The sequence below is a fragment of the Ambystoma mexicanum genome, chromosome 5p (genome assembly GCF_040938575.1).
Source record: "Ambystoma mexicanum isolate Mex_15411 chromosome 5p, UKY_AmexF1_1, whole genome shotgun sequence".
Taxonomy (NCBI): domain Eukaryota; kingdom Metazoa; phylum Chordata; class Amphibia; order Caudata; family Ambystomatidae; genus Ambystoma; species Ambystoma mexicanum.
Window position 1 is genome coordinate 1,322,830,806 of NC_090930.1, and position 15,905 is coordinate 1,322,846,710.

The 15,905-nt window shown below is 45.8% G+C and overlaps 1 protein-coding gene across 1 annotated transcript in view; it reads left to right on the top strand.

Annotated features, from left to right (window-relative positions):
- The first annotated feature begins 515 nt into the window (after positions 1-515).
- The window catches only part of NSUN2 (NOP2/Sun RNA methyltransferase 2), a 1,120,965-nt gene continuing 1,105,575 nt past the window's right edge, over positions 516-15,905 (top strand). Inside the window, exon 1 of the mRNA XM_069613723.1 lies at positions 516-772. Within this exon, the coding sequence (XP_069469824.1) occupies positions 545-772 (228 nt within the window). The 5' untranslated portion in view covers positions 516-544. The remainder of the gene's footprint in view (positions 773-15,905) is intronic.

A 15,905-nucleotide genomic window follows, 5' to 3' on the forward strand; every position in this document is an offset into this window, starting at 1 on the left:
ACGTGGGCCCGAAGACAGCCGAACACCAGCGCCATCATTCCGCCATCCCCATTAGAAGTGCTGCACGGTATTGGTGAACGCGAACTCCCATATTTCAACAGCTGGTGGTCACCCAAAAGAAAGAACGACAAAAAGTCTAACGACAATAAACTCACAAGTCCAATTCAATCATTAGATCTTGGTGGATAGATCGAGCAAATCCTACATGTTATCGATAACAAAATAAAGAATATATTGAGGAAAACCTAGACAAATAATCTATAATAACACCACATATAATGGTTATTTACATTAATAATAAGATGTAAGAATATTGTTAAATTATATAAAATTAATGAAAAATTGAACTTTTTCTCCGTATGAGCGAGAATTTAATAGCAAATAAGGCCTTTTACAAATGGCCGTTATTTTGTAGCGAATCGGGCCACGGATGTTATAAATGAACCCTTCCGCCTTAAGGATGTCAGTGAATGCACGTGGTTTAGCTGTCCTGTGTTTTGATTTGCGGAGCGCCCCGGCTCACTCTCAAGTTGTGCTGCTGCTGATGGTGACGTTTTGTATCGCACAGCTCTCTTTAGTGCTGCTGCCTCGTGTGCTCAGTTCAACCTTTACTGACGCACCGGTCTTTCTAGGAGTGCTCCCTGTTCATCTCCTGAGTCTCGATATCGCCAGTATGGGCAGGAGACACCGCAAGAACCGTCAGAGAAACCAGGAACCCAAGCGGTGTCGCCCCGAGCAGGGTGAAGCGGGAGGACTACCTCGCAACAACGCGGTACAACTCTATTTTCCATACAGCCCAAAACTTGGTTCTCGAGCTCAGTTTTCTTCACCACTTCCCTTGATGCCTATATGTTCCTCCTGCAGCCGTCGGCTATACTTTTACTTTTGGGGTGTCTGGACCACAACTCTATACTCCACAGAAAGGTTACGGTTCTCTAGGGTAGAGCTTACCTCAGGGTATTCTGTCTGCCTCTTTCACTATAGCAGAATTACTTATACCACACTGGCACCATCTCTGTGTGATGCGCTTCTCGCGTGTAGGAGGAGGCAGCTGCTTTTGTGAGTGCAATTTGTTTTCAAGAAATGCATGATTGAGAACGCGGATGACGCAATGTTGAGGAGCGTAATGTTCATGGGGAGTGATTCATACTAGCAACTAGCATTTTGGGGATAACAGTTACTTTTCACAATGCTCGAAGTGTAATGTAACCCATTAAGAAGATATGTCTTTTTTTTTTAATTATACTTGGTTTAACTGTGCTACCAGTTTTTACAAGTGTTACTTCATCAACGCACAGTTTGGAGTCAAGTGATGTACAGTGAACTTGCTTGCAGTTAAAATGGTTCTTTGCCGAGTAATGGCCTAGCATTTATTGTGCAGGTTCAGACTCTCCAAGAAGTTTGTTACTGTGATTTCTGACTTGGTGGTTGTGCCATTCATCAAAACACTCCACCAGTAATCCTCGTTTTGCAGCCTGAATTCAGTGAATAGATGTCCCATAAACTTTGTTCTCTCTTTGACCAAACCCTGGCACTGGTGAGCAAATGTCTTAGATTTTCTGTTGTTTTGTCGTTGGTTTTCGACAGGTTGAGCCTCGCTCTTAAAAAGGCTGAACGAAGACTCTTGTTAGGAAATTTGATTAGATATGGCACGGGTTGGTTGATCTGGACATTCAGTGGTAGGTGTTTGGTAAGGATTTTTTTTCTCTGCCTTATCCAACATCTGGCACCAATCCCATTCTTTTAGTTTTTTTGGCTGTCTTTGTTGGATTATGGTAAAGTTCTTTTTCAGAGCTACCAATATCTTCCAAGAGGCGCATTATTTTTTTCTTCCATTCACACAGCATAGTACTGGAGCCTTTGTTCATTTCCTCTCGCATAAGGTCGAATAGTTTTTGGTTTGAAGAGCATCAGACCATTTAAATCCACTGTGCCTTTCAGTGCAGTGAGGCTGAGTTCTTTTCGCACTGATGTAATTGCAGTTGAGGAAGGTAGGATCAAGAGTTTCCTCCAGAAGTAGCCTTCCAGTTTTTGCCAAAGTGCGATGGAATCATCAGCATAGATTCTGCACCGTAGACTATTGCCGGCACAACCTTTGCTTTATAGAAATTAAGTGCGGCTTGAAGTGAAAAGCGTCCACTTTTTTTATCCATTCTCCTCGCTTGAGCCGTGAGGGTCTGGTCTTGATTTTCATGAACAGGAAATCCTGCATTGGGAGTTCTTGTCGAACAGTCGCCCCTAAGTATCAGAAGCTCTTTACCATTTCCTGAGCACATCCTTCTAGAGAAAGAGTTTTTAGGTTTTCTTTTTGTTGTTTTCTCAAGGATCATCACTTTTGTTTTCGTAGTGAGGATCTCCAGATCATTATTTCGGAGATAGTTCTGTAGGCTGAGCAGTTACCTCTGTAAATCAACTCCTGTCTGGTTTATGCAGTCATCATCCTCATAGACCCATCTATGTATTTTTTCTTTTCCGACTGATGGAGGAAAGGTTCTGATTTCTTTTTGCATTTCCCTGATGTAGGCATTATAGAGTGCCGGGGACAGCTTTGCTTTACTTCTCAAAAGGTGAGGATTTTTTCTGACAATAGACCACTTCCACTCAAACTCACCCTCATTGACGTATCTGTGTGTAGTTCCATGATCGGGTTCAGGATTGAGTCAGGGCAGTGCCACTTGTGTAGTTTTTCCCGATTTACCCTGTCAAAAGCCTGGGAAAGGTCTATGAAAGCAAGAGCAATTTTTGGGGCACCTTCCATGACTTTTGCTTTTAGGAGGCTCATTATAAAGATGTTTGCAGCTGTGCCCATATTTTTTGTAAAGCCCATTTGAAATGAGTCGTGTCCCTCTGAAGTCACTACCCATGACTTTAAACTTGTCAAGGAGAAAGGACCCAAAGATTTTGGCAATTGTGTCTAATAGGGCGTTTGGGTGATAGTGTCACATGCCGCGTCCCTTCCTGGCGTGTGTGGCCAAGGTTCCGACTGAATGCAGGAAAGCGCTACACGTACACTGCAGCGCACATTCGCGCTGTCTAGTCTTTCTCCTGGGTTCCGCGGCTCCTATTTAGCCCCGCCTCCTCTGCAGCGTCTTGCGTTGCAACCTCGCAGTCAGCCGCTCTTCACTGCCGCACGTTGCGAAACACTCTGTTTTCTCTCCTCTTCCGCCGCTTTGGCTTGCTCTCTTCACTTGGTTTCCCAGTTGCTTCTGCCTTAAGCCTGTCCCCGGTTTCTATTGCTTCTGCTTCGCTGTGTCCTTCCACGGCTTCCCACTCTGTCTCTCTCTCTCCCTCTCTTGGCCAGCTTCACGGTCCTCTCTGTTACGCTGCTGGCTCACTTTCCAATAACGCTGCTCCTCGTCTTTAGCGCTTACACCTTCCTGCAGAGCCCAGTTTCCAGGAGGACTCCGGTGCCATCAGCAGGGTTCTTTTCTGCCACACAAGGCTTTTTCCCATAATTGTCCCTCCCCGGAACGGGGTCTCAGCGGGGTGCTTTTACTTGGCCTCCACTGTGGCTTCCTCTCGTGGGAGACACGGGCGTCCAATAAAAAAGGAAAAAGACTACAGAACCAGGAGATCCATCAGCCCAGAACACAGTGATCACTACCACACAGGTGAGGGGGAGGGGGAGGAAGAGAGGAGCATTTTGAGTTCTACGGACAAAGTAAACACAAAGTCTGACCGTTAGTTGGTAGGGTCGCCCCTGTCGCCTTTTTTGTGGATGGGTACAATGTTGGCGATTTTCCAAGACGAGGGAAATTACATAGATTTTGAAAATTTCTCTGATCGAACGGCCAGCCCATTCTTCACCATTTGATTTTAGGTCTATGTTTGAGATCCCATCTGGGCCTGGAGCTCGCAATGTTTTCCATTTTGGTAATCTGGTCCACGTCCCACCTTTTTTGATTTCTTTATTGGAACAGTGGACAGAGCCTTTGGAAGTTCAAACAATTTTGAGAAGTGGCACATGATTTGATATAGCATCTTGTGTTTCTCTTCCTTTTGTGTTAATTAGTGTCCAAAAGGCTCTTGCTTGTTTCCCACTTAATGTCGATAGCATTTGTTCTGAGTCCTGTTGGTATAGATTGACTTTGATAAGATTTTAGCCAACTTTTACTGCTGCTATGTTTGCCAATGTTGGAATCTTTTTTAGCTCTTCTTGTTGCTAACCACACTGCTCTCCTTTTCATTTTTAGCACTTGGTCATTTCAGTGGCAATGAGCTGTATCTGGCTTGTTACCCGTCCTTTGAAGATATGGAATTAGCAGAGGATGGTAATCCGGAATCAGCAAGCTGACCTGTTGGTATCGTCCTGTGATTTCTTTTATTGCCGTTGAATTTAGCCTATTGTGTTTCGTACCATGTTGACTTCTAAATTAGAATTCATTTTTTCTCTGCTGGGAGGATTTGGGTGATTTCCAAGACCCATTCTGTTTGCAAAAGACTGTGGTCACTATGGACAGTTCTCACCACTTCAAATGCCATTATCCTTGGCAACAGGTCCCTTGAGACATATATATATATATATATGGTCTACATTTGCTTTGCGGTTTTCATGTTACCACGTTGGTAAATTATTTTGGGATTTTGATATCACACTGTGTAAATTGTGTAGGTCTTTAGCGTCCATGCTTAGAGCCCACTGTAAACCTCTTGGGTCTGAATATGGGTGGTGTACCTCTATGTTGGTCAGACTTTTCTTTTGTTAAGCTTTTGGCGTCCTCCTTTAGATCGATACAGTTGAATGTTGCATTCAGGTTGCCACATATAATTGTGTGGTTACTCTTGGGAGGCATCATCTAGTACTTTTTCAATCTTTGTTATATAGACAGTGTCCCCCAACTTCATTTGAGTTCCAGTAGAGATTGATCAACAAATAATAGTTTGTTTCTCCTTTCTTTTTTTCCAATTGAGTTTCCTCTATGGAGAATCACAATTGCCAGATCCTTTCAATCTCCAAATTGCTTTCTGTTCTGACCGCACATAGGAGACCAGCCCTCGGACGACCCCGCAGCCCTTTAATTGCTGGTGAGAAGGCAATCTCGCAGCCGTTGATAGCAGGATTTTGCATCACCAAGGTCTCCTGGAGGCACATATGTCAAACTCTCCCAAATTTTCATCTGAAGGCCCTTGTAAGATGTGAGAAGCCTTGAGTGTTCCATGATAATTTTATTTGGTGTTATGCTAGTGTTTTTTTAAATTTTATTTTATAATTTTTGTTTTGGTCTCCAGCGTAAGTTGTGGACCTGTTTGTGGCTAGGATCTCTGATTGTAGGCCAATGCTTTCAGTAACCACCCCCATTTCTTTAGTTACTTATTTATCAGGTTTTGTCTTAGTTTGGAGTCCTGTGTCTGCTTTTAGGTCTGTTTTGCTCTATGGTGATATCCCAATTTTTCTGCGGCCCATGAGGGACACTCTCCTTTTCCAAAGAGAGTTCTCTGTTCCATTTTCTTTCCCTTATGGGCTCTCATTTGTGCTGGAATCTAGCCTCTTGACTGTTGCGTGCAGGGATGGATCTGTACTCCTGTTTCTCTTGCTCTTGTTTGATTTTCCTTGATCTTGTATTTTCTCTTGTTAGAGCGACGACCTCTTTGAATTGAATTTGGCGGTAGTCAGGTCTTCTCTTTGATTCCACTTTCGATGATTTTCTCCCAAGAGCCTTGTCGCTTGACTCGTTTCTCTTTTCTATTTACATACCTTAACTCAGTTCGGGTGGAAGAAGTTGGTCTACCATTTACTCTGTCCAGGTTCTTTCTCTCCTCGCGCCCATCGTGCTCCACTTCCATTAGGTCGAGGGCAAGGGCTTTTAGTTTATTTCTAGCTTCTCTTAATGATTTCCTTGTCTATTGTGATGTTATATGTAGATAGACTTTGTCTGTTGCTTTGTCATCATTGAACACGATTCAGTTGATTTTCGTCCGCGCCTAGTGTTCTTAAAGAAGGTAGTTGGTGAAAAACCGCCAATATTTATCTTCGATTTAGAATTTTGCCTCCTTTTCCCCGTACTAGTTTTAGTAAAAATGCGCGGGTTTTAGTAGTTTCCTCTGTTCTCGTCAGTCGAGCTTTTTTTTTTTTTCATTGCTTTGTCCTTTTATTCCTCCAGTGTGGATCAAGGATGGTTCTTTTTTTCCTGTTCCTCCTAGAGTTGGATTCCCAACCGGGGTCCCGGTTGATTTTCGTTTCCCGTTCCCTTTTTGTTATATGATCCTGGTCTATGTCCACTCCCGAATTTTGAGTTATGTTTAGTGCAATTTCCATTAGTTCCAATTCCGTTGGTGATTTGTCGTGCTGCGGAATCTCGTGGATAGGGGAGTCTCTACTCAAAGTTTTTATTTTTGAGATTCCTTTTCAAAAGGTTTTGTCTTCGAACATGGCAGCCAGTTGTTTCGATGTGGCATCTTTCTCCCCTATTTCCCTTACCCCTGGCTTTTGTAAAGCCAAACAGGCATTTCCATTTGGTTTTGCTTGTGGGGTGTCCTCAATCAGGGGGGGGTCTCTTGTTATTTGTAGTAGGCCTTTTGTCCCTTGGAGCATACATCCATTTTGTCTTTTGTTTCTTGGGTTGAGTTTGCTTTTTGATATTTCTCTTCTAGGATAGGTTGATGGATTTGAGCTCTTCCGATTACAGCAGTCAACCCTTGTTTCTTTTTGTGTGGTGTTTTCCCATGGTTTCTGGGGCCCAGATCCTTCAGTTGTGTAGCTATTTCTTGTTGTCCTGATACTGACTGGCTCCTGCTCAGTGTTTCAGACAGAGCTTTGTTGTTTTGAGTCAGGAATTGATATGTTTTTGGTTTCACTTGTTCTGTTTGAGTTGGTGACTCTTCCTGAGCCCTCCTCTGTATGGGCCCTGTTTGCGTGGTTCTTTCCACTGTAGATGGTTTATTTTGCTCTCTCGAAGTAATCTACCCTTCCAGGGAGGATAGTCTTGTTCGTGCAAGTGCCGCCATGGTCAGCAGGTCCTTTGATGTATCGTTTAAGGCCTCATAGAGTTTTGTAAGTGGGGCGAGTGCAATCGTCAAGACATTATAGTGAATAGGTCCCTTTTTTGTTGTTGGGAGTTTGATTTCCAGCACCCTTTCCCATTTCGCTTAATTTGTTTTGGATCCGTGGAGAATTTAAAATGAATGGTGATGTTTGTGTTGCCTGTGGTTCCGTTCTTGCACTCTGTTTCTCGTAGGTCACTTTTGGTTTTAAAATTGAGTCTGATTTAGAAGTTGGCTCATAGATCGATATTTCCAGAAGCCCATCTGTGACTAGTTTTTCCTCTGTTGCCTGCTTTTCTTTGTCTGAGTTTAAGTAGAGGCCATCCACTTTTGGTGCTGCCCTCGGAGTACCCTCCCCTACAGTTACCTTTCTGAGTGTTCCTAGTGTCTCGTGATCATGCATTCCTGTTGAGGGTCCTTTGGTTTGTAATAAGTTTCTGTTCATGTCTTGTTTAGGCTGAGATAATTGTGGGGAGCTCAGATGTTTAGTGTCCTCAGACACTTTGTTTGCTGGGTGTTTTACAAAGTGCCATCTTTTCTCTGTTTCAGTGGTTAATTTGGGCGCTTTGTATCTGTCCATAATTTGTTTGCCGTGGATTAGTTTCCCATATTAGTTTGTTGTGTAGATTCCGATGCTTCTAATGTTCCTTCTAGTAGCTCTGAGTCCGATATCTTGTTGTTAATTGCAGGCTTTTTTGTGCATCTATGAAAAAAGTTTTCCAAAGCCCCTTTCATGGGCCCAGAAGTTTGATTTCCCGCTTGTTTATTTGCGTCCCTTTTTTCCCGACACTTCGCAGACCCACTGATGGGAGTGTTATGAGTCCTCCTTCTTTTCCTACTTTGGGAAGATGGGTCGATTGTGGCCTCTTTGTTTTCCAGTAGCTGTGGAGCTTTTGTGAGTGATTCTTTTTTTAAATTTTTTTTTTTTTTTTTTAAGCCCACCCTACTTTTTGGGTGTTCTTCCTCATGTCCTTTTTATTTGTTCCTTGCTATCCAACAAAATTCTCTTTGAGTCCCCTGTTTTTTGTGGTCTCTCCTTGATCCGTGTCAAGGTTGGAGTCCTCAGTCGTTTCAAACGAGATGTCCTGGGACCATTTCTGCGAAGCTGAGACCTGTGGAGTGTTTGGAGGAGGTTTCAAGTCCGCCCTTGTTATTACTGGGTGGACTTCTATGACTATCTTTATAGGCTCTCTTTTGACTACTCCGGCATTTGAAATTTCTGGTGACCCTGGAGGTTTTAGCAATGGGTCTGATCTCTGATTTTTTTAAATTAGTAAAACTAAACTCACAGAGGGCGCCTCTCTGATGGTGTTGTCCCGCTCTGTGGTGAGACCCGGCGTGTCTCCTTCACTGTTGGCTCTCACCCCTCCCCCACGGTGCGAGGGAGTCCCTCCCTCGCTCCTGGTGCTGCTGATTCGCTTTCCAGCGTCTGGCCATGGAAACCCTCCTCCTCCGCCGAGTTCGGCTGCTCAGCAGTCCTGCCGTTGCCGCGGGAGGCCGCCGAGCCTAACTCCCCCTCACTCACTGATGGTGCCTGCTCTTCTGCGTCCTGCGCTGGCTTTGACGGTGGGGCAGAGTTTAGAGAAAGTAAGGCGGCAGCGGCCAGCCCCACCCCTACAGGGGCCTGCCAATGCTCTGCCTCACAACTCAATCCCTCCACCCCAAGCCCATCATCTAAGGGGTCGACCTCTACGGCCTACGCCTCCAGGCCAGGCCAAAACACTTGCGGGACTCTCCCAGCCGAGCCCCTCCTCGCTGGCAACCAGGACGCCCGCCTGATGTATTACCATCGCCAGCGGAGCATGAGACATCATCCGGCCTGCCGCTTTGGTAAGTAGCTTGTTTACTGGACAGCCTCTTGACTCTTGTAGGGAGGCTTCTTGTGATAGGCTTCTTGCGATATTGTAGGTCTTTGTTCTCCAACTCCAGTTGTTTTCCTTATGGTGAGCTCCAGTACTTGGAGTGCACATCTATCAGATTTAGAAGGTGGGGATGGGGGTAGAGGTGGGGGTGGTGATGTGAGGCGCACCTTTAGTCTGTATGTTCCAGTTTCTTCATGCTTTTACAATGTTTCGGGGGCTACAATGTTCTATCCCACTGTCTTCACTGCCAGTACGCTGGCTATGTAGCCAGTGTACCTCCTCCTCGCAGCAGTTTGTTGACATGGTGGTTGGTTTCCCCAGCTATTTGCTAACTGCGGACGGCTGTGGATTGCCACAGACTGCAAGCAGCTCTGCGGCCGCTCCGCGGCGGGAAGGTGTTTTTGTAGACAAACTCCTCCTCCTTCCTCGTCGTGGAAATGAATAATAGACTGTTCCAGGTAACAGCTGCCACAGACTGCAAGCAGCTCCTAAGATATCTATAATTAGTCTAAGTTTACATAAAATACACCATTAGTTTATTTTTATTTTTTTAACTTGTCACATAGGCTATTCGTTTTCTTGGAAGCACGGTTAATTTGCTTTGTCTGGGTGATTTGCAGCAGCTAGTTGCTGCACTTTAACAATCGTGTCAGTCGTATTTTGTTTTCCTATAATGCAGTGACAGATTTATTTATAAATTCGACTTGGGGAAAACAATTGTTCTCTTAACCTTAAATACATTCGCCGGTTGCTAGAGCTGGCCGACGGATCAGGTAACCCTGATAGTACAAAACGTTATATTTCATTAAATGATTTGCATGTAAACTGTTCATATGAAATGCACCGTGTGTGCCATCGAAAGTATGTATTAATCTCCTATAGGTTTTTGAATCTGGGATGGTCTTTGGAATATGGTGCTCCTTGGGTAAAGATAGTATCATAATTCTATGCAGCATCCCAGGCAGGGCTAGTCTCCGGGATGGATTGATTTCCATGTTGGGCAGAGCTGGCACCCACAACACATTAATGCATGTCTCCAACTTTTTCTCTAATGCTTACAACTTCTAACCATGCATGCTTTTGATGCTGTGGACCACTCCCCTCTCCTGCTCACTCTCAGAACGTTTTGCAATTCTGCTCTTGCCTCCGATGTGTTGGGTTGATCCTATAAAATCTCCTGGAACTGGTAAACCTCTACCCCCCCCCTCCGTGCTCCCCGCTGGCGCCCCCAAGGATCGTTCCTTGAATCTCTACACTAGGGAGTATTATCTCATACTTTGGCTTTCACTATGCCTTTTTACTTATTACACTGAAATATTTTTCCCATTTCCTGCTTTCACCCTAGCCATCTCTGAACAGATTATGAACTGTCTCGCTGCAATTTGTCCTGGATTGCTCAACGCTGCCTCAAGCTGAACTCTTCCAAAACGGAAGTCCTCTTTCTCCCGGACTTAGAATACCAGTACCATCTCTCCTTTCCCCTTATGTCTCCTTCCCACCTCACCATCTTGCTCCCTCACCCAAGGCTCCCAGTCTTCATGTCCTCTTTGATATATTTTTTTTTTTTTAAAACAATTTTTATTATTTTCCAAAAACAGCACTCCAAACATTACAACTTTAGGACGTTCATAATCAATGTCAAGCCAGCAAATTATACATTTCCCGTCCTCCCCCCCCCCCCTCCCTCCCCACAAACTCGAGCCGTTTCAACAGGGTCATCTATATAAGTATTTTCGGGAATCTCAGTACTTGTCAACCCATCTGAGTCCTCTTGTTCCTGATTGGCCTGGTGAGAGGTTGCCATTGAAGTCACTAGCTGCCTCCAGGCTATCAGGGGGCCCACTTCCTCCACCCCCCCCCCCCGGTGACGGCTTCAAACCAAACCGCAGTTTCTGCTTCTGCCCATCTCAGGAGGTCCGCCCACCATGTCTCCACTCTGGGCCTATGGACAGCCTTCCAACTCATTGCAATCCTGCGCTTGGCCAGGATACAGGCCAGATCCTTCATTTTGTTGATATGCTTTAAATTACGCGGCCTGGGGAAATTTCCAAGCATGCATGCCCCAGCAGACCCCACATCCAGCACCACACCCCCGCCAGCCATTTTCGTCTTTATTTCTTCCCAAAATCTGTGTACCTCTGGGCAAGCCCAGAACATAGGCAGCAACCCTGCCTCCTCCTCTCCGCACCTGGGGCATTTCTGTATGGCTGAGCCACCAAACCTGGCTATTCTTCCAGGGGTCAGGTAATCCCTATGGGTGACATACAGCTGGATCGGCTGGAGTCTCGCATTCCGGGACACCTTCTTGTGGTATCTTTGAGCTCTATTCCACTGTCCATCTGTCATGGGTTCCCCTATCTCCTCCTCCCAGTCCTGCCTCAGCTGTGGTGGCTCCCTCTCTGCCTTAGCTCTCAAGAGCTCGTATATCCTAGATATTTTGTGTCCACCCTCTGAGATGTCATACATTTGTTTCCAGGGTGGCATCAGGTTCTTCCGCCAGTGCTGTCTCAGGCCACCTTCCCCTTAACCTTTTCAGGAGCCTGATGTATGTAATGTACTGGCCACTATGCACCACTGTCTCCTCCTGCAACCTCTGGAATTTTAATACTTCCCCTTCCTGCCACATATCTCCGAGGGTGGCTATACCCACAGGTTCCCAGTACCTGCGGACCACTTCAAACAGTTGGGGGTTGTCCCCACATAGAGCCACCAGCAGGACCTGCTGAGAGGGCGAGTCGGGGTTGCGAACCGTTTTCCATGCTTTGCGCCATACTTCCCAGCCCAACTCCAATAGTCTCCCCAACCCCACCACCTTAGTTTTATGCATCCACACTGTCTCTCTTAAAAAGTATGGGGCTGAGTCACCCTGCAGAAGCCTGGCTTCCGCTGAGTCTTCCTAAGTCAGCCATCTAGCCACATACAACAGCTGTCCCACCAAGTAGTACAGTTCAAAGTTTGGCAAGTTTATGCCCCCCTTATCACAAGTGTTCTGTAGCTTCCACAGGGCCACCCTATTCCTGGAGTTGCCCCATATGAAGCCCCTGCACATGCCATGGAGTATCACAAAAAAACATCTGGGAATCAGGTAAGGAATATTCACAAAAAGTGCAAGAGTCTGGGCAGGACGACCATTTTGAGAAACGCCGCTCTCCCCCATCATGGCCAGCGGTAGTCTAGACCAGAATGCCATGCTTTCCTGATGCCCTCAATCGCATTCTCTGTATTACGTTTGTGCTCACTCCCATGCAGGCAGCTTATGTGTGTTGTGCACCATGCGCCACACTCCTGGAATGTAATGTCTTTATACTTATTATTGTTGGTCTCGATGATTTAGTTCCATATCTTCTTCCTTTCTTTTTTTAATTTCCCAATGGGTCTCCCACTGAGACACGCCTCCAGCAGTCCAGCCTCCGTCCCGGGCAAGGGGGATCTTGTGCAGCTTCCCCCCTCCGGAGTCACCTCCGCTGCTTCTACTCACTGCCTTGTGTCTCCGAAAGCCGCTGCGCTTGGGGATACCATCCCTTGCGTTCTGTCCACACCTCGCATTGATGCGCTGCAGTCGGAGCTCTGCTCCATGGGGTCCCCACCGGGGGGCTCTCGTGCCGGTGTCTGCCTTCACAGGGGCCGACACCCCTGGCTTGCACAGCCCGCCTGTCTTACACTCTGTCCGGCCCTCGCCGCCTCCAGGCACGGCTTCTCACTGCTGCTGCATCATGGCCGGGGCCAGTGTTCAACTACTCGAGCGGCCCCCTCAGCTATATCCTGGCGGGGGGTCTGCAATCTGGGGCACACTCGTCCGGGGCTGCCTCCGGCTCCGCACGCGATATGGGCTATGTAGCCCAGAGTAGTTCATCGCCTCCTTTGTCTGTGTGTCCCCGGCGGCGAAAATCAGGGTTCTCCCCCCCCCCCCCCTCCCCCTTGGCTGCAGTCCCCAAGGTCGGCGCTCATCTCTTCAGCATGGCCAGCCACCTCCAGCTCAGTGCTGGTCACCCGCCAATGAGGTGTATTTGTGCTGCAGTGTCACAGCAGTCGCCCCAGCGGTGCCGGCCATCTCCGTCCGCACAGATATCCCGGTCAGTTTATGACCTTTTGTGTGTGCCGCCATTTTGGTAGCCCTTAGTTTCGGGTGCATGATTCACTTTTCCTCAGACCATAGCTTCCTTTAGTGACCGTCATTCCGTCTTGCATTGCGCACGATGTGTGCACGAAATCTTCATGCATCCCTGGTTGTGCTGCTAATCTGCCGTATCGCCCGCATTCTCCCTTAATTCCAAGGATCGGTAGAGGATCTCCGGGAGCCTCGGAGAGATGTGTCCCCTTACGTCAAGCCACATCCCCCCTTTATGATAGTTACCTACAGCTGCAACAACCATCACTACCACTGCCTCTGCTGCTCGTATTAACCTCCTCGGCATTTGAAAAATACTCGACCAAAACCTTGATTACTGCTCAAGCCTACTCCTGGGCATTCCCATCTACCCTTTCCTCCCTCAAAAGCTACTTGCACTCTTTACAACCTGCCTATATCCTCCCACACTTCTACCTAGAGGCAGCATGCAGATTGGCTCCAGGCACAAACGCTTTCTTTTCAAGTTCCTTCTCCTAGTCTACAACTAACTGACAATATTACACCATGCACAATGTCCGGTAGTGAAGTCTTTCGGTTATATTAATCAGCTAGAGAAGAGCCTGGTAAGACTAGACAGATATTAATTTACAGTAAGCTCTATTGTAATGATATAAACTCACGTCGTTGTTCAGTCCAATAACAAAATGTCTAATTTGCAACACTTTTCCTTGTGAGTCCCAATACATTCACAAACCATATATTAACCTTGCTAGGCTCTTCTCTAGCTGATTAATAGACTGACTTTACTACAGGACATTGGGCGTGGTGTAATATTGTCAAATGCTATATATATTTCAGATGTACATCGATGTGTAAAGAGGCATAGGAGTTTTACAGTTAATACATTATGCAATTGTAGTCTCCTGAAAATTAAGATGAAAATGAGGGCTGAAACCATAAAACTCATTCGCCTTTTTGTAAAGCTTGTTCACATTAATTAAAATGCAAACAGTGACAGTTATGGACGCCGCCTTTAGGTATTGAAACGCACAACAAAATCAGGATTGACTTTAATGTCAACTTTACATTAGGCATATTTCATGAGCAGAATCAAGGTACTTTTTACACTAAACCCCACATGTACATGTGAATCATTTCATATATCTACACTAATAACACTCTTACTACACATGCTCTTGTGAGATACCCTATTACCACACACTCCTACACGGTATGTACATGAAAAAATTGAATGCAAAAAGTCAGTGTGAGAAAGTGAAGTTTATTTACACGAAAAACATGATGTATATTTTTTTTTTTTTCCGCAGACTTTTTTTTACAGACATCCCCTTTTGGGGGCAGACTTTGCTGTGTGCCACAGACTCCCTGTCTCCTTGCAACCGCAGTTCCCTTAAACTACGTGGTTGGGAGCCGCCGCAGGGTATTAAAAAAAAATAAAAATGTACTTAAAAAAATAAATAAATACATTATTGTAGATGTGCTCCTACGACACACTTTGCTACAACATATGCTTCTACAAGATGCCCTTTTATCGCACACTCCTTCGACACACACACCCTTACGACGCAAGCTTTTTGGGCGCAAGATTATATGGCACATGCTTCTAATGTACAAGAAATGTAGAGTATGTACACATTGTATCCAAAATGTATGTTTATTGAGTTTATATAGCGCTTTACAGAATAACATTACATGAGAAGCATAATTACAAAATTGAAACAAACCAGTGGTACAGTATATGGAACAATAACTCAGTAGGAGGTGGGGAAAGGGGGGGTAGGACGGGAGGTCAAGGGAAAGTATAACACCGTTAGGTGGTTACAGCTTCTTGTATGAGGTCATCGGAATGAGGAGGAAGGTGGGAGGGGAAGGGATGGGTAGAAGATAGGTGGGGAGAGGTAGAGAGGAGTCAGGGGGGGACAAAGAATGTAGAGCATGTACATTAAACGCACTCACAAATCTAGTGCTTCTGTACAAAATGTCCATGAACGTGTGGAGTATCTACATTATACAAGCTAATAATTATTGTGCAGCTTCTACACAATGTACACATGTGGACCTACAGCACTAAATCCAATAGCAAGTACTCCTGCAACACTAGCTCCTCCAATACATGCTCCTCCATTATGTCCACCTACGATAGGAGCTCCTACAACACAATCTCCTACCACACATTTATTTGTTTTATTTTTTGGATTTGTAAAGCTCATGGGCACCGAGGCGCTGTTGCAAGAGTGTCTTATTTGCAGAAAGATTACTTTGCTCATGGTTACAGTGAGCGTGTTGCCTGACACATACATAGGTGGTTACAGGTTAGTATATCCTACAGTAACAACGAAGATTACATCACATAGAGGGGAGAAACATGCAGCCTAGGGCTCAGTTTTTATACGACCAGCATAGTTTTTATCACTTCCCAGACGGCTAAATGCGACTTGATACTTCTAATGTGAGGTGGTAGCTTGTTCCAGTGGGTAGCGGCCATGGCAGGGAAGCTGGCACCTCTTGCATGAATCCTCCGGGTCTTAGGAGTGGAGATTCGGTTGGTGTAAGCCGTTCTTGTGGGTCTGGCTGTGATCAGTTTGGCTATTGTTTGAGAAAGGTAGAGGGGGGGCCATGTTATGGATGCATTTGTGCGTAAGGGCGAGCGTTTTAAAGACGATCCGCTCTTTGATAGGGAGCCAGTGAACCTGCTTCCTTTGTCTCTGAAACATGATCCCTCTTGGAAGTGCCGGTGGCGGCCCTTGGGGCATTATTTCGGACAGTTAGTAGTTTACTGATGTTTTTAGCGGACGTCCCTGCTAAGGGGGCGTTGCAATAATCCACCCGAGACCCAGTTATTGCTCTCGCTATAGTGAGGCAATTCTGTTCTGACAAAAAAGGTCTAGCTGTGTTAAGCAGTTTAGAATAGTAGCCTGCTGTAGATGCAATGGTGTTGACCTGCCTGCTCATTGAGAGGTTGGAGTCCAAGT